Source organism: Carcharhinus amblyrhynchos, chromosome 9 (assembly GCF_965287045.1).
Source record: "Carcharhinus amblyrhynchos chromosome 9, sCarAmb.v2.hapA, whole genome shotgun sequence".
NCBI lineage: Eukaryota > Metazoa > Chordata > Chondrichthyes > Carcharhiniformes > Carcharhinidae > Carcharhinus > Carcharhinus amblyrhynchos.
The window spans coordinates 107,590,897-107,617,225 of NC_137332.1; the positions used below are offsets into that span (position 1 = coordinate 107,590,897).

General features: G+C 45.3%; 1 protein-coding gene and 1 long non-coding RNA gene across 2 annotated transcripts; both read left to right on the forward strand.

The window, feature by feature from the left end:
- The first annotated feature begins 10,177 nt into the window (after positions 1 to 10,177).
- On the forward strand, positions 10,178 to 11,551 carry LOC145348524 (uncharacterized). Its single transcript, XM_080196714.1, has 2 exons — positions 10,178 to 10,659; positions 11,085 to 11,551. Exons 1-2 carry the CDS (start codon positions 10,200 to 10,202, stop codon positions 11,255 to 11,257), a joined length of 633 nt encoding a protein of 210 aa, XP_080052840.1. The 5' UTR covers positions 10,178 to 10,199; the 3' UTR covers positions 11,258 to 11,551.
- A 12,120-nt stretch (positions 11,552 to 23,671) lies between these two features.
- LOC145348525 (uncharacterized) lies at positions 23,672 to 25,430 on the forward strand. Its single transcript, XR_013887947.1, has 2 exons — positions 23,672 to 23,844; positions 23,982 to 25,430. It is a non-coding gene; the product is annotated as an uncharacterized LOC145348525 (long non-coding RNA).
- Positions 25,431 to 26,329: the final 899 nt, after the last annotated feature.

Genomic DNA, 26,329 nt, shown 5'->3' on the forward strand with positions numbered 1-26,329 from the left:
GGAAACACTATTCCTTCGTCAGATATTCAGCTAGCACAGATTAGTTGTGGGGACTCACATTCTAATCAGTATTCAGTAAACTGTGTGTGCCTTTATATGCCCTTCTCTGATCAGAACTTTCCACACACCAGATGAAGGAACGGTGTTTCCGAAAGCTTGTGGGTTTACTATCAAATAAACTTGTTGGACTTTAACCTGGTGTTGTGAGACTTCTCACTGTACAGAACAGAGAGATCTGTCAGTCACCTCCCCCTCTACCGCCCCCCTCACCACCTTCCCCCCACCACCCCCCTCACCCCCCCCAACCCCCACAACCACCCCCTGCTGCACCGCTCTCTGCATCCCAGATATTGCATCCCCTCCCCCGATCACTGACTTCTCCAGCCAATCACTCCCCTGGATATCGCCCCTCAACCAATCCCCAGCCGATCACACCACCCAGCCCATTCCATTTTCCTTCCTATTTATTTGCTGCATCTGCATGCTAACTTTTTCTGATTTGGGTACGAGAACATCCAGTTCCCTCTGTACCATAGGGTTCTGCAGACTCCCTACATTTAAATAATGTATTGCTTTTCTATACTTCCTACAAAAGTGGGAAAATTCACATTTTCCCACATTATACGCCATCCGCCAAATTGTTGTTCACTGAATTAGTTTAGGTAAAATTCTTTGGGTTGGATTTCCAGTCCTGCAGAGTCACTCATTTAGTGGGCAGGATGGGAAAATTTAGAGTGTTCAAAGGTTAAATTTTCACCAGCATAAAAGACCCATTGACTGCTCCAGTCAAATGCTGGCCCATCCGATTGCTAGTTGCAGAGTGCACAGTTTCCTGCCACCACTCCCCCCCCCCCCCACCCCCCCACCCCTACCCCAACCCCAACCCCAACCCCAGTCGATGCCTGGTTGCAGACAGAGGAGTTCCCCTCACTTGTCTCCCCTTAGGCCCTGCTGCCTTGGCACTGTGATGGCCTAGGGATAGTAATATTCTGGGGACCCAGCTTCAAAACTAACCACAGGAGCTAGTGGAATTTGAGTTCAACAAAAAATATCTGGAATTAACAACCTACTGAACATTAAACCATTGTTGATTGTCAGAAAAACCTACTTGCTCCGCTAACGTCCTTTGAGGAAGCAAATCTGTCATTTTTACCTGGTCTGGTCTATATGTGACTCCAGAGCCACAATGTGGTTGACTCAATTACCTCAGGCAACTAGGGTTGGCCAATAAATGTTGGCCAGCCAGTGATGCCCATGTCCCACAAATGAATAAAAGATTGGCCAAGTGCCCATGTGGGCACTGGCCCCCTTCTCTCTGGCCTCCCGGGAGTAGTGGGGGATGGGGGGGCTGTTTCAATGACCCCAGGTCAAAGAAACTATAGAAGCATTACAGTGCAGAAGGAGGCCATTCGGTCCATCAAGTTTGCACTGACAACAATCCCATCACGGGCCCTATCCCCACAACCCCGTTTATCCCTCTAAACTATACATCCCAAAACACTAATGAGCAATTTAACATCAGCAATAAACCTAACCCGCACATCTCTGGACTGTGGGAGGAAAACAGAGCACCCAGAGGAAACGCATGCAGACATGGGGAGAATGTGCAAACTCCTCACAGACAGTGACCCAAGCAGGGAATCGAACCCAGATCTATGGAGCTGTGAGACAGCAGTGCTAACCACTGTGCAACCCTGCAGCCCAGCAAAGTCCTACTGGTTAAGGCCACCATCTCAAGTCCCCAGTGATGGGTATGTGATCTTCGCTGGTGAGAAATTTCACCAGACAATTGCATTCCGGGCTCACTAATAATATTTAAGTCAGCAGTTAAATTGATTTAGAATCAGGTTTGCCCCAGAATCCGGGACTGGTGCAATCAAGAGAGTCCAGAATCCAGGCACAAACTACCACACACAATGTTCACACTCTGTCAATTTTATTGGCAGTCAGGAGTTTCATACTGGTAGGTAGGGTGAAGCCTAAGCTCGCCAGGGAAGCTGGCTGCAAACTGCTAGGCATGCACCCTGACCTCCCCTATACTGTGTACACACTATATGGGAGACTGGTCAATCCTACACCCCCACCATGGACATCATGCCCCACCTCACCTCCGATTGCCACACCCCCAACATACCAACCTCCGACCGTTACCCACCCCACAAACCTCCCAATCACCATCTTCCCAGAGAACACCACCCAATGCACCCTCCCCCCACAATTGCCATCCCCACACAGGTTCGCCCCCGCCTCCCCCCACCCCACTCACTAGCCTAATTACTACCCACTGATCACTGGCCTCCTGATTGCCAGCCTGAAACCAGATCGGTGGCCCCAACCCCCTATTGCTGACCTGACCGCAGATTGGTGGCCCTAAAGCTGGTTGCCAGCCACACCACCAAATCACACCTCCCAATGCAGTTTCCCCCCGTTCCATACCAAAATACTAACATCTCCACCGCCCACACCTATCTGCTTCCACTCCATCTGAATCCACCTCTTGAGACCCCGGCCCCTCAGGTACCACCTCAGGCTGTGTCCCCTCATTATTGCCTAGTGGCGGTGGAGAGTGCCAGGGTGCCAGGCTGACACCTCCAGGGTCCCAGGCTGGCAGTGCTCAAGGGACAATGACACTCTATATCCAAACAACCGGGGCCACAATGGCCTTGAGTCCTATCAGCGAGGCCATCACATCAGGTCCCTCTATTGGTGGGGACCATCTGTGATCCTCACTGGTGAGGTTGGAGAGCCAAGTGAGCCTGGATTGAAATCAGTATTTCAATATCTAAATCAGACTCGTACCCTTCCTGGGTGCAGGGCTGATTACATCAGTAAAACTGGCCTGGGAGGATTGTGAAAGGCCTGACACCAGGTGTGACTCTGGTTTTTAGCCTCCTGCTAAAATTTCCTGTCCTGCTACATTACTCGATCATGTAGCAAGGCGGAAAGATCACACTCATGAACTATTAAACACACACACATTTATATAGAAATTATCTCTTGTTACAACATAGATATCTTTGATCCCTGAATACCTTAAGACCTTCTTCTTCCCAAACAACATTCAAATTACAAAAATCGATATATCAAATCCAGCTTATACTTACCACACAATACAAAACGAACAATGAATCTAGACAATGTATTTTCCTGGTCCAGCAAAGATATTTACACTATCTTTGCAAAAGTTGCTGGCTCTAAGACCTGATAGATGTCAAGTCTCATGGATAGATAGATGTTAAGGTGTATAGTTCAGTCTCTGAGCTATACACCAGCCTTTCTAGCTCTGAAATGTTACAATGCCTTCTTGGCTGTTAAATGTTAAACTGACCTGTCGGCTGTAAGATGTTAAACTAACCTGTGTTCTTCTGTAGGTGCTAGTAATTATACCTTCGGCTCCTCTGTGATATTCCCCTTTGGTTATTTGAGCTATCTGCATCTAGGTAAGCTGTTTGCCAATGATAGCTTTTTACACCTTATTCGGTTTGCTATCATTGGCAAACATCTTACCTAGATAATGAAGAGGTCAGTGGAGCTATACAGATGATAATTTCAAGAGTCACGGAATATGATAGATGCAGACAGCTCAAATAACCAAAAGGGAATATCACAGAGAAGCCGAATTGCAAATTTTTCATCTGCCAGTAACGTTACTGGGAAAGGTTGTATTTCATAATCCCATTTCAATGCTGGCTACTGCTGTTGCTTGGCAGATCCATGACACCCTTTATCTAGGGGTGTGTACATTGCATCCCTTTGAATGTGTCCATTTGTTACCCTCAGATGAAGCAGTAAATAGCTCAAGTGATAGCCACAGCACACAAGTGAGGAATGGGACAGACCTGTGCCACATACAGCAACAGCAAGAGTGCCTCAACAGATGATAACCAGGTTCTTACCTGCAATGGAACATACTCAGTTTTTGGTTCATTATACCTACTCGCTCCTTCCAGTTTCTAACAAAGAACAAACAAAGAACAAAGAACAAAATCAGCCCAGGAAACAGGCCCTTTGGCCCGACGAGCCCGCTCCACCATCTCAACACCACCAGTCCCCCTCTCCACCCATGACCCCTGTCTAATGTTTTATGTCGTCCAGTACTTCCCTGGAGCGGAGAAGCTACGACATCTTCTCCAGAGTCTTCAGCATATCATTGATAAAGACGAACATCTCGCCAGGGCCATCCCCACACCCCCACTTCTTGCCTTCAGATAACCACACAACCTCAAACAGACCATTGTTCGCAGCAAACTACCCAGTCTTCAGGAGAACAGTGACCACAACACCACACAACCTTGCCACAGCAACCTCTGCAAGCCATGCTGGATCATCGACATGGATACCATCATCACACGTGAGAATACCATCCACCAGGTACATGGTAAATACTCTTGCAACTCGGCCAACATTGTCTACCTGATACGTTGCAAGAAAGGATGTCCCGAAGCATGGTACATTGGGGAGACCATACAGACGCTACGACAACGGATGAATGAACATCGCTCGACAATCACCAGGCAAGACTGTTCCCTTTCTATTGGTGAACGCTTCAGTGGTCACGGGCATTCGGCCTCTGGCCTTCGGGTAAGCGTTCTCCAAGGCGGCCTTCACGACACACGACAGCGCAGTCGCTGAGCAGAGACTGACAGCCAAGTTCCGCACACATGAGGACGGTCTCAACAGGGATCTTGGGTTCATGTCACACTATCTGTAACCCCCGTGACTTGCCTGGGTTTGCAAAACCTCACTCACTGTGCTGTCTGGAGACAATACACATCTCTTTAACCTGTGATCAGTGCTCCTTCCACTCACATTGTCAGCCACTTTAGGACTTGAACAGCAGGTTAGGTGTAAAGATTCGCATTCTAATCAGTAATCTCTAAACTGTCTGTGCTTTATATGCTCTGTCAGAGGCCAGAACTCTCCATTCACCTGACGAAGAGGGAAACCTCGAAAGCTTGTGCATTTACTATCAAATAAATCGGTTGGACTAAAACCTGGTGTTGTCAGACTTTTTACTGTGTTTACCCCAGTCCAACGCCGGCACATCCACATAATGTTTTATGGTCATCCAGATTGAGGGAAACTGATTTAGGGACAATTTATTCCTGCCAATCAGCCTAACAGCACATCTTTGGGGCGTGGGAGGAAACCGGAGCACCCGGAGAAAACCCACGCAAGCACGGGGAGAATGCGCAAACTCCCACAGACACCGACCCAAATCCATGTGTCTGCACAGCAATCAGCGATAGTCACTGAGCTGTTGTTTTACCCAGTATCTTGTCCAGTTTAGGCACACACTAACGACATGAAGCACTAGCATATGTGCTGTACCTCTGAACCATCACACCAGCCTTTTCAGGACATCTGACCTGACAGCGAAGCAAACAAGAAATGGGTTCACTCAATTCTCAAAGAAGATGGTCTCACATTTGCCATGGTTTACCTTGGCATTTGAGGCCAGTTCGAACTGGTCATAGTTATAATCAATCTGCACATCAATTCACCACTTATGAAAAAGGTACTGCAATAATCATGGATGATTTCAATCCACAAATAGATTGGACAGATCAGGTCAGCAAAGATAGCTCAGAAGATGAGTTTGAAACTTTTTGAGAGCAACCAAGGAGCAGGCTATTCTGGATCTAGTATTGTACAATGAGCCAGGATTCATTAATGACCTCACAGTTAAGGAGACTCTAGGTATCAGTGATCATAATGTGATTGAATTTCTCATTCAATTAGAGGGAGAGTTAAATAAAGGGAATTACAGTGATATGAAGACAGAAATGGCTAAAGAAAAATTAGGTTTAGGGTCAGACCAGCACAGATGCAGTGGCTGACATATAGGCTGATATTTCAAGGTATAGCAAAGATTTATTCCAGTAAGAAAGACTCCAAGAGATGGTGCACTATCTGTGGCTAACTAAATAAGTTGGAGATTTCTCAAATAGAAAAGTACACAATTCTGTGAGAATTAATGGTAAGTCAGGAAAGTGGATAGAATGTCAAAAACCAGCAAAAAAATGTCAGTATGAGTAAAAGCTAGCTAGAAATATAACAAAATATACTAAAAGTTTCTAAAAGTATTTAAAAAAGAAAAGGATAACTAAAGTGAATGTGCGTCCTCTAAAGACTGTGTGAAGAATTAAAAATGTGAAATAAGGAAATAGTAGAAACATTGAATAGGTACAAAGATACAAAGAACAACCCAACACGGGAAACAGGCCCTTCGGCCCAACAAGCCCACGCCGCCATTTCAACAAAGCATTTTCCTACACCTACCCTGCCCTGTGTGTATGTGAATGGTACCCCTAATGTAGCCAGATTCCGGGGAGAATAGTGTAGGGTCAATTTGTTACACCAATCAGCCTAAGAGCACATCTTTGGGGTGTGGGAGGAAACCGGAGCACCCGGAGGAAACCCACGCAACCACAGGGAGAATGCGCAAACTCCCACAGACACAGGCCCAAATCCATGTATCTGCACAGCTAGCAGGTATTTAATATCTAACTTTATTGTAGAAAACAAATAATATTTCACAAATACTTATAAGTTACGTGGTGAAAGGAAGGAAGAATTTAAAATAATTATAATCAGTAGTGAAAGGATACTGAAAAAAAATTAGAAATAACAGCTGATAAGTCCCCAGGACACGATGACCTGCACCCTGGAGTCTTAGAAACAAGGAATTATATAATTTTACAGCACAAAAGGAAGCCATTCAGCTCATCATGTCCACACCGGCTCCCAAAAGAACGACAGAACTACCCAGCTAATCCATTCTGCGGTTCTATCTCTATAGTCCTCTGAGTTCATTACCTTCAAATATATATCCAGCTATTTGTTAAAATTTCCTGTGGAATCCACTTGTACCGCTCTCCCAGGCAGTGCATTCTAAATCTCAACAACTCTCTGAGTAAAGACGTTTCTCCTCATCTCAATCCTAGCTCTCTTGCTGACCATCCTGAAATTGCGACCCACTAGTCACTGATACGCCAAATAGTGGAAACAGAATATCCTTCTTCACCCTGTCAAAATTGTTCATAATTTTGAACACCTCAAGGGCTTTAATATCTGGCCTTAAATAAGGTGCCCAGAACTGAACACAATATTCCACATGTGGACTGACAAATGATTTGTCGAGGTGTAGCATCGCTTCTGCGCTTTTATACTGTATGCCTCCATTTATAGACCCAAGGATCTCGTCAGCCTTCTTAACAACTGTTTCAATTTGCTTGGCCACCTTCAGATTATGATGCATTTGAACCCTATGTTGCCTCTGCTCCTGTACTACCCTCAAAGTTGTACCATTGAGTCCGTATTGTCTCCCCACATTTCTTCTAGCAAAATGCATTACCTCACATTTCACTGCATTGAAATTCATCTGCCAGGCATTGACAAGTTGGCTCATTTGGCCAACTTGTCAATGCCCCTCTGAAGTCACTCAGTGTCATCCTCGCATTCACTAATTTCCTTAGTTCAGTGTTATCTGCAAATTTAGAGATTGTGCCCTCAACATCCATTCCTAAATTGCTTATATAAATCTGAAAAAGCAAGAGTCCCAACACTGCTCCCTGGGGAACACACTTTCAACTCATCTACAGTCTGAGAAATGCCCATTCACACCCACCCCTTGTTTCTGAACGTTTAGTTATCTTCTAATCCTTGCTTCCAAGGACCCCTCAATCCCAAACATTCATAATTTGCTAACAAATCTGCCATGCACCACAGTATCAAATGCTTTTTGAAAGTCCAAATGTACAACATCCACAGCCATACCCTTATCCACTGCCTGTGTCAGCTCATCAAAGAACAAATTAAATCTGTCAGACATGACCTATCCTTGACAAAGCTATATTGACTGTCTAGTATAAACTTACTTTTCTTTAAATGTATATTTATCTTGTCCTGTATTATGGTCTCCATTAGCTTTTCCACTATTGATGTCAAGCTGACGGGTCTGTTGTTTCCTGGATTATTCATTGCTCCATGCTTAGACAACAGCATCACTTTTGCAATCCTCTAGTCCCCCCCAGGACTAACCCAGTTTTCAGAAAGGCCTGGAAAATTTCTGCAATTTGCTCCCTTAGCTCTCTCAGCAATCTAGAATGCATCCCATCTGGACCTGGTGACTTCTCTTCAATAAAATATTTGTGGAGATAGTGCATGCATTAGTTGTAAATTTCCAAAGTTCCCTCAATTCAGGAAAGGTCCCATTATTTTGGAAAATAGCAAATATCACTTGTTTATGCAAGGGAGGGGGGGGGGGCAGGAAATTATTGTCATGTTAGTGTACCTTTAAGAGTTTTTTTTTAAAAAAGTCTCTGCAGCTCACAGACTTAGTCAATGTCATTGTTGCCAGCTTGACTGGAGCTCTGCTTTTATTGTTACTTCAATAGCTTAAATGTGGTCTGTTTATTTCAACTGTAGGTTGCTTTATGATCCTGCATTGTTAGGAGGATGATCATATGTACTTGGACAGATTTTTTGCTTTCCAGTGAGTTTAAGGTTTTCTGCTTGGCTACAGTTAGTGTTGAGTTTTAGAAGGGACAGCAAGCTGAAAAGAAGTCTTTCTCTCTGCCTGGTTTTGGAAATTCTGTCGATTAGTTGAAAGTAATGTCTTGCCTTTCTGAAGTGGGAATCCACTGTTGGTGGCTTGCTTTGTCACTGGCGTTTTAGGAAGCTGTTCTGACTTTAAACTATTCTGAGTCTATCCAGAGAATTTCAGACTTCATCCAAATGAATTAACTCCAGTGTCACATGAGCATTAGTCTATGCTGTATTAAACCTCTCTGAAGGGTCTTGTTTATGGGATTGGTTTGATTGGGACAGTTCCTATATTTGTTAAGGGTTATGCGTTATAGTGTTTGTTTTGTTTCTTGTTTATAATTGATAAAAGCTCTTGCTAATTTTCTTGCTGTACATGTTAACTATATTCTTAAATAAACTTTGTTTGATAGAAGTTCCTTAGTGGATCATTTCAATCATAGCTGATGTGAAACATATCATGCTTATCCTAGCCAATTTCAAAATGCAAAATTTATGATCCAGGAGGCTCCACAGAACACTTTGGAGTTTCTGACCTAAACCATAACAGACAGACCATTTAACGTTACACCTGTCATAGGAAAATGCTGCAATCTATTATTAAGGAGGTTGTAGTGGGGCACTTGGAAGTTCTTTTATGTACCCAATGAGTAAACGAACTCAAATCAACTTAGGGACAAATTAAGAGGGGCAGCCCCCCAAAAAGGAAGGGGGGGGGGAACGGCCCAAACAGAAACCGAAGTTCAAAGGAAACTTAAAACATTAAATCAAAATGTGATTATCAGGGTCTATAACACACTCTAGCCCCTGCGGTGCCCAGCAAGCATGTAAGGCGTTAACTGCGCCCGTGGACACCGCATGCTCCCCCTCCAGGGACACCTGGCTGCGAACGTAACTGTGGTAGAGGGGCAGGCAGTCAGGATGGATAGCCCCGTTGATTGTCCGCTGCCTGGACCTATTGATGGCGCGTCTCGCCAGGCCCAGGAGCAGGTTAGTGGGGCACTTGGAAACTCTTAATCCAATCAGGCAGCATCAACGTTGTTCTGTAAAAGGAAGTCACGTTTAAATGATCTATTTCAGATCTCCGAAGGAGTAACATAAAGGAGAACTTGTGCATTTAGTAAACTTGAGTAACTCCTTCATACATATTGTATATATGATTGTATGTACTGTCTTATCAAACAGCTTTGGGAATGGGAGGAGGGAGTAATGCTAGCATGTACACGAGGCTGGGTACTTCTCATTTATTCAGTAGTTAACTGAGGCACTTTTTATTGTGTGTGAATACAAAAGTAAATTATGAAATGTAAATAAATTATAAATGAAGGCATTTTCATTAAGACTTTTTCATCTAACGGGAGTTAACCTTCCCTAATCTCACTCCAATCATTGAGTGGGGAGATATCTCACTAGAATCTTTCTCATTGCAAGCTTCTTGCGATTGCTGGCTGAGAGTTGCTCGCTGAGATTGGAGAAGTGCACTTTCGGTAGTTTTTTGTTCCTCCTGGCCCGAAGCGCCAAACCTCAGAATTTCCGATCTATATTCACTGGAGGGAATGCCAAGTGGCGTGATCGCCGTCCCTTTATATATCAAAAAATGACTCCTGATCTATCTAAGCCTTTATTTGAGGCAGAGTCTGGAGAAGAGTGCAATGCGAAGCGGCGCTGCAAACGAAATTATGCTACTGCTTCAGCGTGACTATCGTTTAATTGTCCAGTCACTGTGTCCTGATGAGAAACCTAGAAGGATCATCGATCAGCTGAATCTGAGCAATGTGGAGGTCCAGTACTTACGGTTCAGTCCGGCAGAATTGCAGCAATCCCATCTGCTCTGGCGTTTCTTGTGGGCCACTTGGAGAGGAATTCAGGCTCTATTCTGCTGCCTGTGCAGCTGCTGTCTTCCTCTCTGGCGCACTCTGGCCAGATGCTGTGGTCGCTGCCCTCTGTCCTGGAGATACCATGTATTCCGAAGCGTACTGAAATATTGTCCATGGTGGCGGTACCAGGATCTGCGTGTTGTCTACCACTCAGTTCTGGCCGGAAGACGGAACCTTACAGACGTGAACGATTCTTTATACGGCAGCATTTTAAAATACCTGCTGCGGAAATATGGTAAGTGCGAGATTGTCTCCTACTAGTAGTCAGAGAACTTTATTCTGACACTGTAATAATGTAATTATTAACCTGTTCTCCATTTGATCCTTATTGAGAACTCTGTAACCCTCCCCCTCTCTGCTCTGAACTGTCTTCACCCAGACTTGTGAACTCTTTATAAAACCCTCCACTCTCTCGCTCAATGACGGTCAGAAAATCACTTGTTCGACCTCTTTTTAGTCAACTGTCCTGATGTCTCCTTCAAGTTGGCGTTTATTGGTCTTCTGCATGGCACATTGGAGTGCTTCGGCACCACTGGGTTACACGAACAGTTGATTGGAAAATCATTATTTATCTCACACAATTGTTCATTCCTTCATTGACGGTTATGGAATTTCAGAAAATTCTGCAGCTACTTTTTCTAATGATGGATTTATTCGCAGGTCAATCACTCATGATCCTTATTGTTGATGATGAAAAGAAAGGTGACAAAGTAAAGAAAGAAATTAAAGCTGAACAACCAACAGTAATTGAATGCTGCAACAGAATATTTGTTTTTGAGAAGGAAAAACCAAGTGATCCACCGAAGGCATGGGACAGGAAATTCTCAAATTAAATGAATATGTGAATCATTTTCTGCATCAAAATGATCAGGTTTAGCCTCCCATCCAGTGACATTATCTACACTTCCCGCTGCCTCGGAAAAGCAGCCACCATAATTAAGGACCCCATGCACCCTGAACGTTCTCCCATCCACCTTCTTCCGTCTGGAAAAAGATACGAAAGTTTGAGGTCACATAACAACCAACTCAAGAACAGCTTCTTCCCTGCTGCCATCAGTCTTCTGAATGGACCTACTTTGCATTAAATTGATCTTTCTCTACACCCGAGCTATGACAGTAACATTACATTCTGCACTCTCTCCTTACCTTCTCTGCATTATGTATTATCTATACAGAGTGCAAGAAACAATACTTTTCAACGAGTGCAATGCGAGGCGACACTCCTGATGAAATTATGCCGCTCTCTCAGTGTGACGATCATTTAATTGTCCAGTCACTATATCCTGATGAGAAACCTGGAAGGATCATAAATTAGCTGGATCTGGGCAATGTGGAAGTTGTGTACGACGAATTTACTGAATTTTTATGAAGATGTGTCTAGTGCCTTGGAGGGAGTACAGAGAATGTTCACCAGGCTGATACTGGAGATGAGGGGGTTAGCTTATAAAGAGAGATTGAGTAGTTTGGGCCTGTACTCGTTGGAGTTTAGAAGGCTGAGGGGGGATCTTACAGAGACTTACAAGATAATGAAGGGGCTAGATAGGGTAGAGGTAGAGACATTCTTTCCACTTAGAAAGGAAACCAGAACTAGAAGGCACAGCCTCAAAACAAGTTGGGGGGGGGAATGGGTTGGCGGTGGGCAGTTTAGAACAGAGTGGAGGAGGAACTTCTTCTCTCAGAGGGTGGTGAATCTCTGGAATTCTCTGCCCATTGAAGCGGTGGAGGCTTCAATATGTTGAATATTGAATATGTTTAAGTTATGGGTAGATAGATTTCTGATCGATAAGGGAATTAAGGGTTATGGGGAGCAGGCAGATTAGTGGAACTGATCCACTTCAGATCAGCCATGATCTTATTGAATGGCGGGGCAGGCTCGAAGGGCTAGATGGCCTACTCCTGCTCCTATTTCTTATGTTCTTATGTTCTTGTGGAGATCCAGTACCTACAGTTCAGTCCGGCAGAGTTGCAGCAATCCTACCCGCCCTGGGGCTTCTCGCGGGCCACCTGGAGAGGGATTCAGACTCTATTCTGCTGCCAAATACATGCATACTAATGCATGTGACAATAATAAATCAAATACAATCAAAGATTTATTCTTTTCAGTTCCTCACTCAGTTTTCACAATATGTGCCAAAACTTTGCATCACAGAATTTGAAATAAAACCTTAATTTTGATGGTTTAGATAGCGGGCAATTCTGTATTTCTCAGGCTGTGAAAAAGAGCAAATTGTAAATTTTTCCAACCTCTTCCTCTCGTACTTAAGGAAATAACATTTCAGGCCACTGATCCTTCAGAAAGAAGGAACACATTGTAATATATTTAAACAAACACAATAAATTAATTGCTACCTAAAGGGTCCCACTTAGTGTTCGGGTTTGAAGGCTGTCTATGATGCTTCCTGCCTGGATTTGATTAGGTGGGGGGCTTCTGGTGACCTCTGCCTCCCCTGCACCTGCCCCTCCATACACACACACACACACACACACACACACACACACACACACACACACACACACACACACACAGAGCTTACCGCCTTATCAAATTCACCACACTCTCCCTCCTCTTCAAAACTTGCTAAATTGCACCTAATTGGTCTATGGGGATCCTGACTGTGCATTTGGTAAGTAAATAGAGGTGGGTTGTATTGGTTGGGTTAAGATCTCTGGAGGAGATGAAGTTAATGAAAAACAGGATGTCCCCCACCAGGTGTGTCAGGAACCAAGCACCTTCTCACACTTCCTGAGCTCATCTTCATAATCGCGAAATTGGCAGTTCACCCACCACTTTCAAACAGATAATAAAGGGACAATTAAGTTTGTTACCAAGCAAATTGACCTGTCAGTATGCTGGCTATGCAATAAAATATTTTGTGTGGGCAATTGGAGTAAGTGGACAGCCCAATTTAAAGAAAGAAACTCCACAAAATGCAAGACAAGGAGTGGTGGGGTGGAGAAGAGGTTGTTCCATTTTTTGGGGCTGTCCTTTGCAGATCTGACAGCAGCACCTCCCCTAAGATAGAACCAATCCTGTTTCTTTCTTTCTGCTGTAAAAAGTCTTACAGCACCAGGTGAACCTCCAACAGGTTTATTTGGTAGAAGAAGCCACTAGCTTTCGGAGCGCTGTTCCTTCGTCAGGTGAGTGGAGAGTTCTGATCACAAACAGGGCATATAAAGGCACACACAGTCTACATAATACTGATTAGAATGCAAGTCTTTACAGCTAATCAAGTCTTAAAGCTGCAGGCAATGTGAATGGAGATAGCATTAAGCATAGGTTAAATAGATATTATCTGCAGGCAGGACAGTAAGTGAGATGTTGCAAGTTCAGGCAAGTCATGGGGGTTACAGATAGTGTGATACGAACCCAAGATCCCAGTTGAGGCTGTCCTCATGCATGCGGAACTTGGCTATCAGTTTCTGCTCAGCGATTCTGCGCTGTTGTATGTCGTGAAGGCCACCTTGCAGAATGTTTACCCGAAGATCAGAGGCCAAATGCCCATGACCGCTGAAGTGTTCGCCAACAGGAAGGGAACAGTCTTGCCTGGTGATTGTCGAGCGGTGTTCATTCATCCGTTGTCATAGCGTCTGCATGGTCTCCCCGATGTACCATGCCTCTGGACATCCTTTCCTGCAGCGTATCAGGTAGACAACATTGGCCGGGTTGCAAGAGTATGTACCGGGTACCTGCAACCTCTGCAAGACATGCCGGATCATCGACACAGATGCCATCATACAAAGAACAAAGAACAACCCAGCACGGGAAACAGGCCCTTCGGCCCAACGAGCCCGCGCCGCCGCATCGCCCTACACCTATTCTACCCTGCATGTCTACGAATGGGACCCTACTCAGTCAGAACATCATCTCACGTGAGAACACCATCCACCAGGTACACGGTACATATATGGTATATATATGGTTCCACTATACCTCAGCGGCTTCCGAATTGGGACCAGCATAATGCAGACAATGCAATTTTCACTTCTACCTCTTATCTTCTGCTTGCCCTACTTTCATTTTGTGGTGCTAAGTACTGCAGAAGAAGGTTATTTTTAAATACTGTTGCAAATGTAACAGGTTTCCGCCTGCCTGCACAGATACAATCTTGAAGCTGTGGCAGAGTGTCGTGGAGGAAGGAAGGCCACCCTCAAACATAGGCCCAGTCCTCTTTACAAAAAATATATTAAAAAAACAAAGAAATCACATGACATCCAGTAAGACAAACCCTTGCCTATGAATATTAATCAGTGATTTTATCCAACATTTTAAACTGGTAGAAGAATTAAAACTATTTCCTTTGGTGGGGGAATCATAGATTTTCCAGCTGCACTCCCCCAAGACCAGGAGATCCCATCTGAGGTCAACTGACCTTTGCATAGACCCGTGCTGCCTGCTACCCATAGTGGGATGGACAGGAAAGTTCCACCCCAACTTAAAATTAGTGTTTGTGCATTTAAAAGTGAAATTAGGGAACATCTTTTCACAAAATAGACAACAGAAATCTTGAACTCTCTCCCACAAAGGGTTGCGACTGTTGGGAGAGTCGGATCTCTCAGGACTGAGATTGATAAATTTTTATGGGGCTCAGGGTATTATGACATTTGAAGGGGAGATGGAAAAGCAGAGTTGAGGCACAGGTCAACCATGATCAAACTGAACGTCAGGGCACAACTGATGAACTGACTGACATACTCCTGATCTTAAATTCTGGAGCATCACATTAATCTCCCACACTCTGAGGTCTCCTACCTAATCTATTGGTGCATAGGTGGCAATAGCAGCCTTTCTTCCTGTGCCAATTAACTAAATAATACAGAAAATATCCAGTCTAAGAACAACATGTACAAACAAGCCTGAACTAGAAGAGATCTTTGTCTTTCCATCTCTATTTCAGATCAAGTCTTGACAGTTGACACCATGTCACATAGCAACCTCTGCCCACACAATCATTGCACAGATGTCTTTATTAAGAGGACAGAGAGCAGTTGAGAGAGAAGTGAAAAGAAGCATATGTTGTTGTGGCTAAATGAAGATGTGTAGGAGGAAGCTCCATTGGAGTTTAAACCTGTCGAGCTGAATGGCCTGTTCCTGTGCTGTTAATATCTTATAATATTACCTGATGAATTTAATTATCAAAGTCCCAGTAATACAGTTACAATCTACAAAGCAGTGACACAGCTTTTTTTAATTCACTCATGGAACATGGGCATTGCTGGCTGGCCAGCATTTACTGCCCATCTCTAATTGCCCTTGAGAAGGTGGTGGTGAGCCACCTTCTTGAATCGCTTGCAGCCCACTTGCTGTGAGTTGACCCATGATGCCAGGAGGGAAGAAGTTTTGACCCAGCGACTGCAAAGTAATAGCAATACAGTTCCAAGTCAGGATGCTGAGTGGCTTGGAGGGGAACTTGCTTGGAGGTATCATCTGCCCTTGTCCTTCTAGATGGAAGTGGTCATGGGTTTTGAAGGTGCTGTCTAAGGGTCTTTGGTGACCGGGGAGTAACTAATCTCAATCTGACTCTGGGAGTGACTGATCCCAGTCTGACTCTTGGAGTGACTGATCCCAATCTGACTCAGGGTGTAACTGATCCCAGTCTGACTCTGGGAGTGACTGATCCCAGTCTGACTCTGGGTGTAACTGATCCCAGTTTGACTCTGGAAGTGACTGATCCCAGTCTGAATCTGGCAGTGACTGATCCCAGCCTGATTCTGGGTGTAACTGATCCCAGTTTGACTCTGGGAGTGACTGATCCCAGTCTGAATCTGGCAGTGACTGATCCCAGTCTGACTCTGCGAGTGACTGATCCCAGTCTGACTCTGGGAGTCACTGATCCCAGTCTGACTCCGGGAGTGACTCGTCCCAATCTGACTCTTTGAGTGACTAACACCAATGTTCTCACTGGCAATGTACTCCCGACACGCTATCTAACCTTGACTGCTTGGTCCTGTGCTTGGGAGTTTTGCCTTGGACTACCCTTCTCATGATGCCTTAAACAAACGTTGCTTTTGTCAACTATAGACTCGCTTGCCTGCTGATTGCAAACATTGCTCGCTGCCTGATCTATTCCTGCATCAGCTCCAAGCTGAATGGCACCACCCCGCACCCACCTCCCCGCCCCAGTACAGACCATCCTCCAGGCAACTGGCTCCACTCTGTCTGAGCTTTGACATCACATTAAACCCTCATGAGTCGGAGCATTCCTGTCTTTGCTCCATCAGTCACAGATCAGAGGGTGTTGAATTTGGGGAACTTGCTGCCCCATTTCAAGGTGGAATCTGAATCATATAATTCTTATAGTGCAGAAGGAGGCCATTTGGCCCATCAAGTCTGCACTGACCACAATCCCACCCAGGCCCTATCCCTGAAACCACCCCCCCCCCCGCCCAATGTACTCTGCTCATCCCCCTAACACAAAGGGCTTTTTTACCATGGCCAATCAACCTAATCTTCACATCTTTGGAGGGTGGGAGGAAACCCACGTAGACACGTGGAGAACGTGCAGACTCGATACAGACAGTGACCCGAGCTGGGAATCGAACCCGGGTGCCTGGCATGTGAGGCAGATTTCAATAAGAAGGTGGACATATTTCTAATTAAAAAATGAGTTAAAGTGATATGGGGAACAGGTGGGGAGGTGAATTTGGGACCAGGGGGTGATCAGCCATAATCTGACTGAATGGCGGGGCAGTCTCGAAGGGCTGAATGGCCTAATTCTGCTCCTAATTCCTCTGTTCCTATGGTCCAGTTGCCTATGACCAGATTTCTATCCCGTTGCACCACTCATACATATAAGATAGGAATGGAACTAGGCCATTCGGCCCCTTGAGCCAATGACCTGGGTTCAATTCCCGGCTTGGGTCACTGTCTGTGTAGAGTTTGTACGTTCTCCCTGTGTCTGTGTGGGTTTCCTCTGGGTGCTCTGGTTTCCTCCCGCAGTCTGAAATTCGTGCTGGTTAGGTGCATTGGCCATGTTAAATTCTCCCTCAGTGTACCCGAACAGGTGCCCGAGTGTGGTGGCTAGAGGATTTCACAATAACTTCATTGGAGTGTACTCTTGGCAAGATACCTAATTACACCCTGTTACTCTGTGACAAAGTAAATTCTCCCTGTTCATCATTCTCAACATTGACACACATGCTCACACCACCTTCCTTCAATGCCTTCCCACTCATACATATAAGATAGGAGTGGAAGTAGGCCATTCGGCCCCTTGAGCCTGCACTGTCCATTCAATAAGATGGCGGCTCACCTGTTTGTGTTGATATCTATGTTCCCCATCACCAACGCCCCCTCCCGCACACCACCCCCCATCCCCCCCACCCCACTTCGCCTCCCTGGATAACCTTTGATTCCCTTGCCTGACAACTATCTGTCTGCCTTAAAAATATTCACTGACCCCAACTTCCTTCACCTTCTGAGGCAAAGAAGTTCCAAAGTTGCACAACCCTCCTCGGAGCGGTTTGGTGGCACAGTGGTTAGCACTGCTACCCCACAGATTTCTACCCTTGTCACACTGCCATAGTACTCTTGGCAAAATCGCTAATTACACCCTGTTATCCTGTGACAAAATAAATTCTCCCCATTCATCATTCTCAACATGCTCACACCACCTTCCTTCAATGCCTCCCCACTCATACCTATAAGATAGGAGTAGAACTAGGCCCTTGAGCCAGGCAGCTGGGTTCAATTCCTGGCTTGGGTCACTGTCTGTATAGAGTTTGCACGTTCTCCCCGTGTCTGTGTGGGTTTCCTCTGGGTGCTCCGGTTTCCTCCCGCAGTCTGAAATTCGTGCTGGTTAGATGCATTGGCCATGTTAAATTCTCCCTCAGTGTACCTGAACAGGTGCCCGAGTGTGGGGGCAAGGGGATTTCATAGTACCTTCACTGGAGTGTTAATGTAAGGCTGCTTATGACCCTAATAAATAAAGTTTATCTCCTAATTTAAAACAGTACCTCCTGGTTCTGGACTCCCCCACAACAGAAGACATCCTTTCGCTGTGCACCTTGTTAGTATTGTTGAGGGTCTTTCAATCAAGGAGTGGCATACAGGTTAAGACTGCTGCCTTACAGTGCCAGGGACCCGGGTTCAATTCCCGGCTTGGGACACTCTGTGTGTGGAATCTGCACATTCTCCCCATGTCTGCGTGGGTTTCCTCTGGCTGCTCTGGTTTCCTCCCACACTCCAAGGTGCATTGGCTGTGCTAAGTTGTGCGTTAGTGACCCGGAAGGCGTATGTTAGGGGGATTAGCGGAACAAGTATGTGGGGTTACAGGGCGTAGGGCCTGGTGGGATTGTGGTCAGTGCAGACTCGATGAGCTGAATGGCCTCTTTCTGCATGGTACAGATTCAATGATTCGATGAAAACTCCTCTGAACTGTTCCAAAGTATTTACACCCTTCCTTCAATAAGGAGACCAAACTGCACACAGTTTTCAAGGTATGGCCTCACCAATGCCCTTTATCACTGAAGAGCTTAATCCTTATTTTTGTGTTCAGTTCCTCTCTCAATACAGGATAGCATTCCACTAGCACTCCTGATTACATGCTTGTCTGCCTGACACAAATCCATCTAACCCGCACATCTTTGGACTGTGGGAGTAAACCAGAACATATGATTTCACTTTCATAGAAACATACTGATTCTTCCAAATTACTTCATCTTGCCTGAGTGTCCAGCCCTAACTTTGTGATTCATTCTAACACCTTCCCATGACAAACGTCAAGCTAACTGGCCCATAATTTCCTGCTTTCTGCCTTCCTCCCTTCTTGAATATTTCCAATCTGAAAATATTTTTCCAGAACCAAACAAAGTTTGGAAAATTAACACCAACACATTTATTATCTCATTAGCCACCTCTTTTAAGACCCTAGTATGAAGTCCATCAGGACATCAGGCTTCTTAGCCCACAGCTCTATCAGTTTGCTCAGTGAGTGACACGGTAGCCCAGTGGTCAGCACTGCTGCCTCACAGCACAAGGGACACAGGTTCAGTTCCAGGCTTGGGTCACTGTCTGTGCGGAGTCTACACGTTCTTCCTATGTCTGTGTGGAGGGGAATGCAGCCGAGGTGAGATGATCTATTGGAGTGTTGTTACAGGCTTGATGGGCCTAATAGCTTCCTTCTGTACTGTAGGGTTTTTACTGTTTATATAACAAGCCTTAGGAAATTACAGAACATTGTGACTTTGGTACAACACTAAATGATATGCTGAGGAATTGCTTGGTTTGGGGTGTCAATGATGAGTCTAGACTGAGAAAGTTGCTGGCAGACTCAGAGATTAATTTTAAGGGAGTGCTGGAACAGGGTTAGTGGTGGAGAGTGTTGAGAATAGTGCCCAGGAACTTTAGAGCATTTAGAATGACACAGTCCATCTGTTATGACAGGACGCTGCAGACAGCAGTAATGCCAAAGTAAATACATCAGTCCCAATCAACAAACAAATACAGAAGCTAATAGAGTTATAGAGTTAGAAGATCCAGGAGGAGGAATCAACAGCCTAGGATTATCACAGAGTGTTATAGGTGTAGGAAGAAATCTCTCTCCAGGGACTTGCAGATTCAAGGAAGCATAATGCTTCATGCGTCACTGGAAGGGCCACCTGGGACACAGATGAAAGAGTAAGCAGAGCCTGTCTGCTTACAATAAGAGAATAATTCAGCATTAGCACTGCAGCCTCACAACATGAGGGACCCAGGTTCAATTCCAGCCTCAGGTGACTGTCTGTGTGGAGTTTGCACATTCTCCCTGTCTCTACATGGATCTCCTCTGGATGCTCCAGTTACCTCCCACAGCCCAAAGATGTGCAGGTTACGTAGATTGTCTCTTAGTATTCCAAGATGTGTAGGTTTGAGGGATTAGTCAGGGTGAATGTGTGTGCTTACGGGCAGTGGACAGGACCTAGGTTAGACATTCTGCCAGAGAGTTGGTGCAGACTCAATGGGCCAAATGGCCTCTTTCTGCACTCTAGGGGGTTTTATGATTTTATGGTTGTAAATTATGGGGGACTGTGTAAATTAACTATCATTCTGTATATTAAGAAAGGGAGGGATGTAGTAGTGAGCCCCTTTTAGGGTGATCTTCTGGAGGATCTTGTTGGGCTGTGGGATCCACTGAGCAGCGTGTGGGCTTTTGCTCAGTTACACCCTAGAGGTAATGACTAAAAGCATCAAATCTGCATCATCCTGTGAATTGTTAATAAATGTTCTTTGTTCATTCAGAACTTGTGGAGCCAAGTTACTACACTGCAAAACCAATTTAAAAAGGGACATTTAAAGATTAAGGCTGATAAATTATTTTGATGCCAGGTTATCAAAGGATGCAGAGCACAAGTAATTGAATAGAGTTGAGGCACAGGTCAGCCAAGATCTAATCGAATTGAGAAACAGGCTGATGGGGTTCAGTGCGCACTCTTCCTGTTATGTTGTTCCACATGGTCTCGTACAGCCGCCAGACTGGCAATTACAGTGGACAAGGCAATGAATGGAAAAGCTGAAATTATGAAAGTTTTTGCACAGATCAAACAGCTAAATTTAAAAGTAAATAACAAGGACATTGAAACACTGAAGGCTTTTTGTCAGAAAATTAGTCTGTTATATAAATAATAATGAGTTCAGTAAAAATATTTAAGCAAATGTCCTATATAATGTGATGTCATAGAATCTCTACAGTGCAGCAGGAGGCCATTCAACCCATCGAGTCTATACTGACCACAATCCCACCCAGGCCCTATTTCCATAAACCCACACATTTACTCTGCTCATCCCCCTGACACCAGGGTCAATTTAACAGGGCGAAGCAACCCTAACCTGCACATCTTTGGACTGTGGGAGGAAACTGGAGCACACAGAGTTAATCCATGCAAACACTGGGAAAATGTGCAAACTCCACACAGATAGTGAGCTGAGGCCGGAGTTGATCCTGAATCCCGAGCGCTGTGAGGCAGCAGCACTAACCACTGTGCCACCATGCTGCCATGTCAGCACAAGGGAAGCTGATAAAGAACAAAGAAGCAAGAAAACTGCAACACAGGAACAGGCTGTTCGGCCCTCCAAGCCTGCACCGACCATGCTGCCCAACAGAATTAAAACCCCCTCCCCTTCTGGGGACCATATCCGTCCATTCCCAGCCTTTTTGTATTTGTCCAGATGCCCCTTAAAACTCACTATAGTGTGCTTCCACTACCTCCCCCGGCAGCGAGTTCCAGGCACCCACCACCTTCTGTGTAAAAAATTTGCCTCGTCCATCTCCTTTAAACCTTGTCCCTTGCACCCCAAACCTATGCCCCCTTGTAATTGACTCCTCCATCCTGGGAAAAAGCATCTGACTATCCATTCTGTCCATGCTCCTCATAATCTTGTAGACTTCTATCAGGTCACCCTGCAACCTTCATCGTTCCAGTGAGAGCAAACCAAGTTTCTCCAACCTCTCCTCATAGCTAATGCCCTCCATACCAGGCAACATTCGAGTAAATCTTTTCTGTACCCTCTCTAAAGCCTCCACATCCTCCTGGTAACGTGGCAACCAGAGTTGAACACTATATTCCAAGTGATGATTGGTGAGTAGTAGGTATGTGTTTTTTATTGTAGCCTTAAGATTATTCCTCTTAAGTCAGTCAAATGCCCAATAAATAGAGGACAACTTGGACCAGAAGAGTACACATTATGTTCCATGTGGGAACTTTGGGATGGTTCTTATATCCTGGCCACATTTGCATGAACTGCAGCTGCAGTTGTTTAAGCTCATGTTGCAGCGCTTAAACTATAGTTTTCATTACTCTGGTGCATCTGCAAGACCGAGAGTTTCAAAACTAGTGCATTTCTATATGTGGCCATCCCACAATATAAGCGTGGAGAGACAGAGGGGGGGATGGGTGATCACCAGATCGTCATGTAGCACAAAGGAACTAATGCATGCAGCTCAATTTCCAATCACCATTCAGTTCTGAATACTACTGAACACGGTGGTTCCTCTGGGAGTGAAGCCTCAGCCAAGTCCACTGCACCATGACTGGCGAAGTTATGTAGGGATTGGAGGAAGTCTGGGCAAAAAGTGGTGACAGGGAATTTTATAGTTAGGAGAAGAAACAAACTTTTCTGTGGCTGTAATTGTAAATCCAGAAAGGTTATTTTTGCTTAAAAAAAGCAATAGAAAATGTTGGATCAACTCACATGTCAGTATTTGTGGAGGGAGAAATAATGTTTCAAGTCTGTATATTTCTTTCTCAGAACTAGTATTTTACTTTTATATTCAGATATGTTACTTGCCGGGTACCACGATAAGAGATGTCACTGATTGACACAGAATTCTGAGGGAGGAGTGCAAAAAGGTGCAAGTGGATGGGCCATATCAATATAGGTAGAAATCATAGAATCCCTACAGTGCAGAAGAAGGCTATTTGGCCCATTGAGTTAGCACCGACTGTCTAAAAGGGAATCTATAAGCAGCTACACCCCCTGGTGCTGGTTAGGTGCATTGATCATACTAAATTCTCCCTCAGTGTACCAAACATGTACTGGAGTGGCAACCAGAGGATTTTCACAGTAACTTCATTGCAATGTTAATGTAAGTCTACTTGAGGGGGATTGAATATAAAAGTAGGGAGGTCTTGCTGCGGCTGTATAGGGCATTGGTAAGGCTGCAGCTGGAGTACTGTGTGCAGTTTTGGGCGCCGTACTTACGCAAGGATATTTTGGCCTTGGAGGGAGTGCAGAGGAGGTTTACTAGGCTGATGCCGGAGTTGAGGGGGTTGAGCTATGAGGAGAGGCTGAATAAACTGGGCTTGTACTCGTTAGAGTTTAGAAGAATGAGGGGAGATCTCATTGAGGCGTATAAGATGATGAATGGGATGGATAGGATAGAGGTGGAGAGACTCTTCCCGCTCAGAAAGGACAGTAGGACTAGGGGGCACAGCCTCAGGATAAAGGGGGGGAGGTTTAGAACGGAGTTGAGGAGGAACTTCTTCACTCAAAGGGTGGTGAATCTCTGGAATTCTCTGCCCGTTGAAGTGGTGGAGGCTACCTCGCTAAATATTTTTAAGACACGGGTTGATGGGTTTTTGATAAGAGAGGGGATTAAGGGTTATGGGGAGAGGGCGGGAAAGTGGAAGTGAGCCACTTCAGATCAGCCATGATCTTATTGAATGGCGGGGCAGGCTCGAAGGGCTAGATGGCCTACTCCTGCTCCTATTTCTTATGTTCTTATGCATAAGAGAGCAACAGGGAGAGAGCAGGACAGAGAAAAAGACGGGAGGGGGAAAGAGAGAGAAACAAAATGGACAAATAAAGTGACCCAGGCAGTTAAAAGAGAGATTGTGTTTCCGGAAGTGACAGATATTAATGTTTGGTACATTTACTGCAGAAAAGAAAAATGGCCCCAAAAGGAAATACTGGAAACAGCAAGTTGGAATCCCGGATTTGGAGAAGGTGTGTACAGTTTGAAGGTTGCAGTTGGAACTCAGGAATCTAATCCATTTTAATTACCCGTTGAAACACATTTACTCGGCGTTGGTGTTCAGTAGGAAGTGTATCAGCTTACAGCTTGCTAATACCTTGCCTTTCAGGATATGTGAGCTGTTCATGGCGGTCAGTGTCTCCGCTTTCCTGGATCGCTACATTGAAGAGAAATACGGAAAGGCGAGGATGGCACCATGATGACCGCGATAGAAATGATTCTGCGGGAGCGTGTCTAACATACTAAACACGAGAAAGGTGTGGGAGGGGAAAGTACATGGTGAGAAGGTGCGAGGGCTGAGAGTCACTGGAAGAAATGCTACCAAGGAGAAAATGAGTAACAGAGAAGTTAATGGGGACAAAGCGACAGGAAGAGAGAAAGACACAGAGCCAGACAAATGAGAGGCAAGCGAAGAGAGAATTAACTGGGGTTCGGGCCCAACAAGGACATCTGTAATTAAAAAAAGAAAATGCCGGATAACCTCAGGCAGCATCTGTGAAGAGCGACAGATGCAAGGATCTGAGTGATCCTTCCGCAGAACGACACAGCTGGACAATCCTCCCAGCGACATTTTGCACAGGGCTAGGTAGCCTGCTCTTTCGGAGGGTCAGTACAGTTTCAATGGACCGAATGGCCGCCTTCTGCGCTGTAGGGGTTCCAAGGTGTGGAGATGCCGGCGTTGGACTGGGGTAAACACAGTAAGAAGTCTCACAACACCAGGTTAAAGTGAACTTCCCCACTCACCTGACGAAAGGTCAGAGCCCCGAAAGCTAGTGGTGTTTGCTACCAAATAAACCTGTTGGACTTTAACCTGGTGTTGTGAGACTTCTTACTGGTTTCCAGTGGGCAGACTTGGCTCAATATTACAGATTCAGAGTTTAACGCACTACATGCCACGAAATAGTGAGGATCTGGAATTAAAATAGAAAAATAGATGGTGGAAATGTTCAGCATTATCTATGGAGAGACCTCTAGACTTGTGACGGGCAGAAGTGAAATATATTTGAAGATGCATAAATGTGCAGATTTGGAGGTGAGGGTATAACCGTTGCTGCATTGTAAACAAGATCAGAATGCAGATTAAAGAGAGATCGGGCCAGGATAGGGGGGCAGTGTTTAGTGTGTTGGACACACCCCAGCAAAAGAGCGGTTTCCATTCTATTTGATTCAAATATCTTTCAGCCCCAGTCTTCCTGCTGTCAATCATTACGCTGTCAAATTGCTGAATATATAAAAAAAAGAAGCTTCACCAGCAGATCTGGTCATTTGTTAATTATCTTTCTGGGTGAATATGTAAAGAAAGAATCCTGATTGCTGACAAATCTGTTTAGCACGAACGACGCGGAGTTTGACAGCCGCAGTTCCCTGGACATCACACTCTGTTCACCGCCCCTCCATCTCCCCAAGCCTCCGACAACCACCTGAAACAACATACGCTGGACATATATCAACAACTCTCACATACACACTTTATGTATTGTGCACGGAAATGTTTATATCTCTTTGACAGCTCTGTATCCACATGAATTTCAAATATAAAATCAATATTTTCATAAAACTGCTCCTCTACTTTTGTTTTCTTTTGGCGTGAGGCGAAGGTGGGATTTGGGAGAGGGTTAATGCCAGTCATTGCTGGGACAAGGAGGGTTAATACTGGGGATAGTCACTGCTGGGACAGAGGGAGGGTCACTGCTGGGGACAGTCACTGCTGGGACAGAGGGAGGGTCACTGCTGGAAACAGCCATTGCTGGGACAGAGGGAGGGTCACTGCTGGGACAGAGGGAGGGTCAGTGTTGGCGACAGCCATTGCTGGGACATGAGGGAGGGTCACTGCTGGAGACAGTCACTGCTGGGACAGAGGGAGGGTCACTGGTGGGGACAGTCACTGCTGGGACAGAGGGAGGGTCACTGGTGGGGACAGTTACTGCTGGAGACAGAGGGAAAGTCACGGCTGCAGGAGAAAGGATTCATAGTTGGCGTGGATAGAATCACTACTGGGGTATGAGGGTCATTTCTGGGGAGAGAGGGTTAACGTTGAGGAGATAGTCACAGCTGGGGCAGGGGCTGAAGAGAATCGCAGTTGGGCAGACTGTCGCTGTGGTGGGGAGGGTCAATTATGGCAGAATGTCACTGATTGAGGAGAAGGGGTCACTGCTGAGGGAGAGAGGGCCCCTGCCGGGGGAAGGAGACTCAGTGATGGGGGAGAGAGTCACTGCGGGGGGAGAGTCGCTGCTTGGGGAGAGTCACTGCTGGGGGAAAGAGACACAACTGGGGGACAGAAGGTCCCTTTGGGTGGAGAAAGTCACTGTTGAGATCAAGAAGAAAGGGAATTTAGCTTTGACTTCTCAGTTTTAAAAAATCAATTTCTACTTTCGAACTTAAACCAGCAAAATAAATACTATTCACAAATTGAACAGATGAGATTTCTGGCGCCCTCAGTGGCTGCCGGGAGATTTG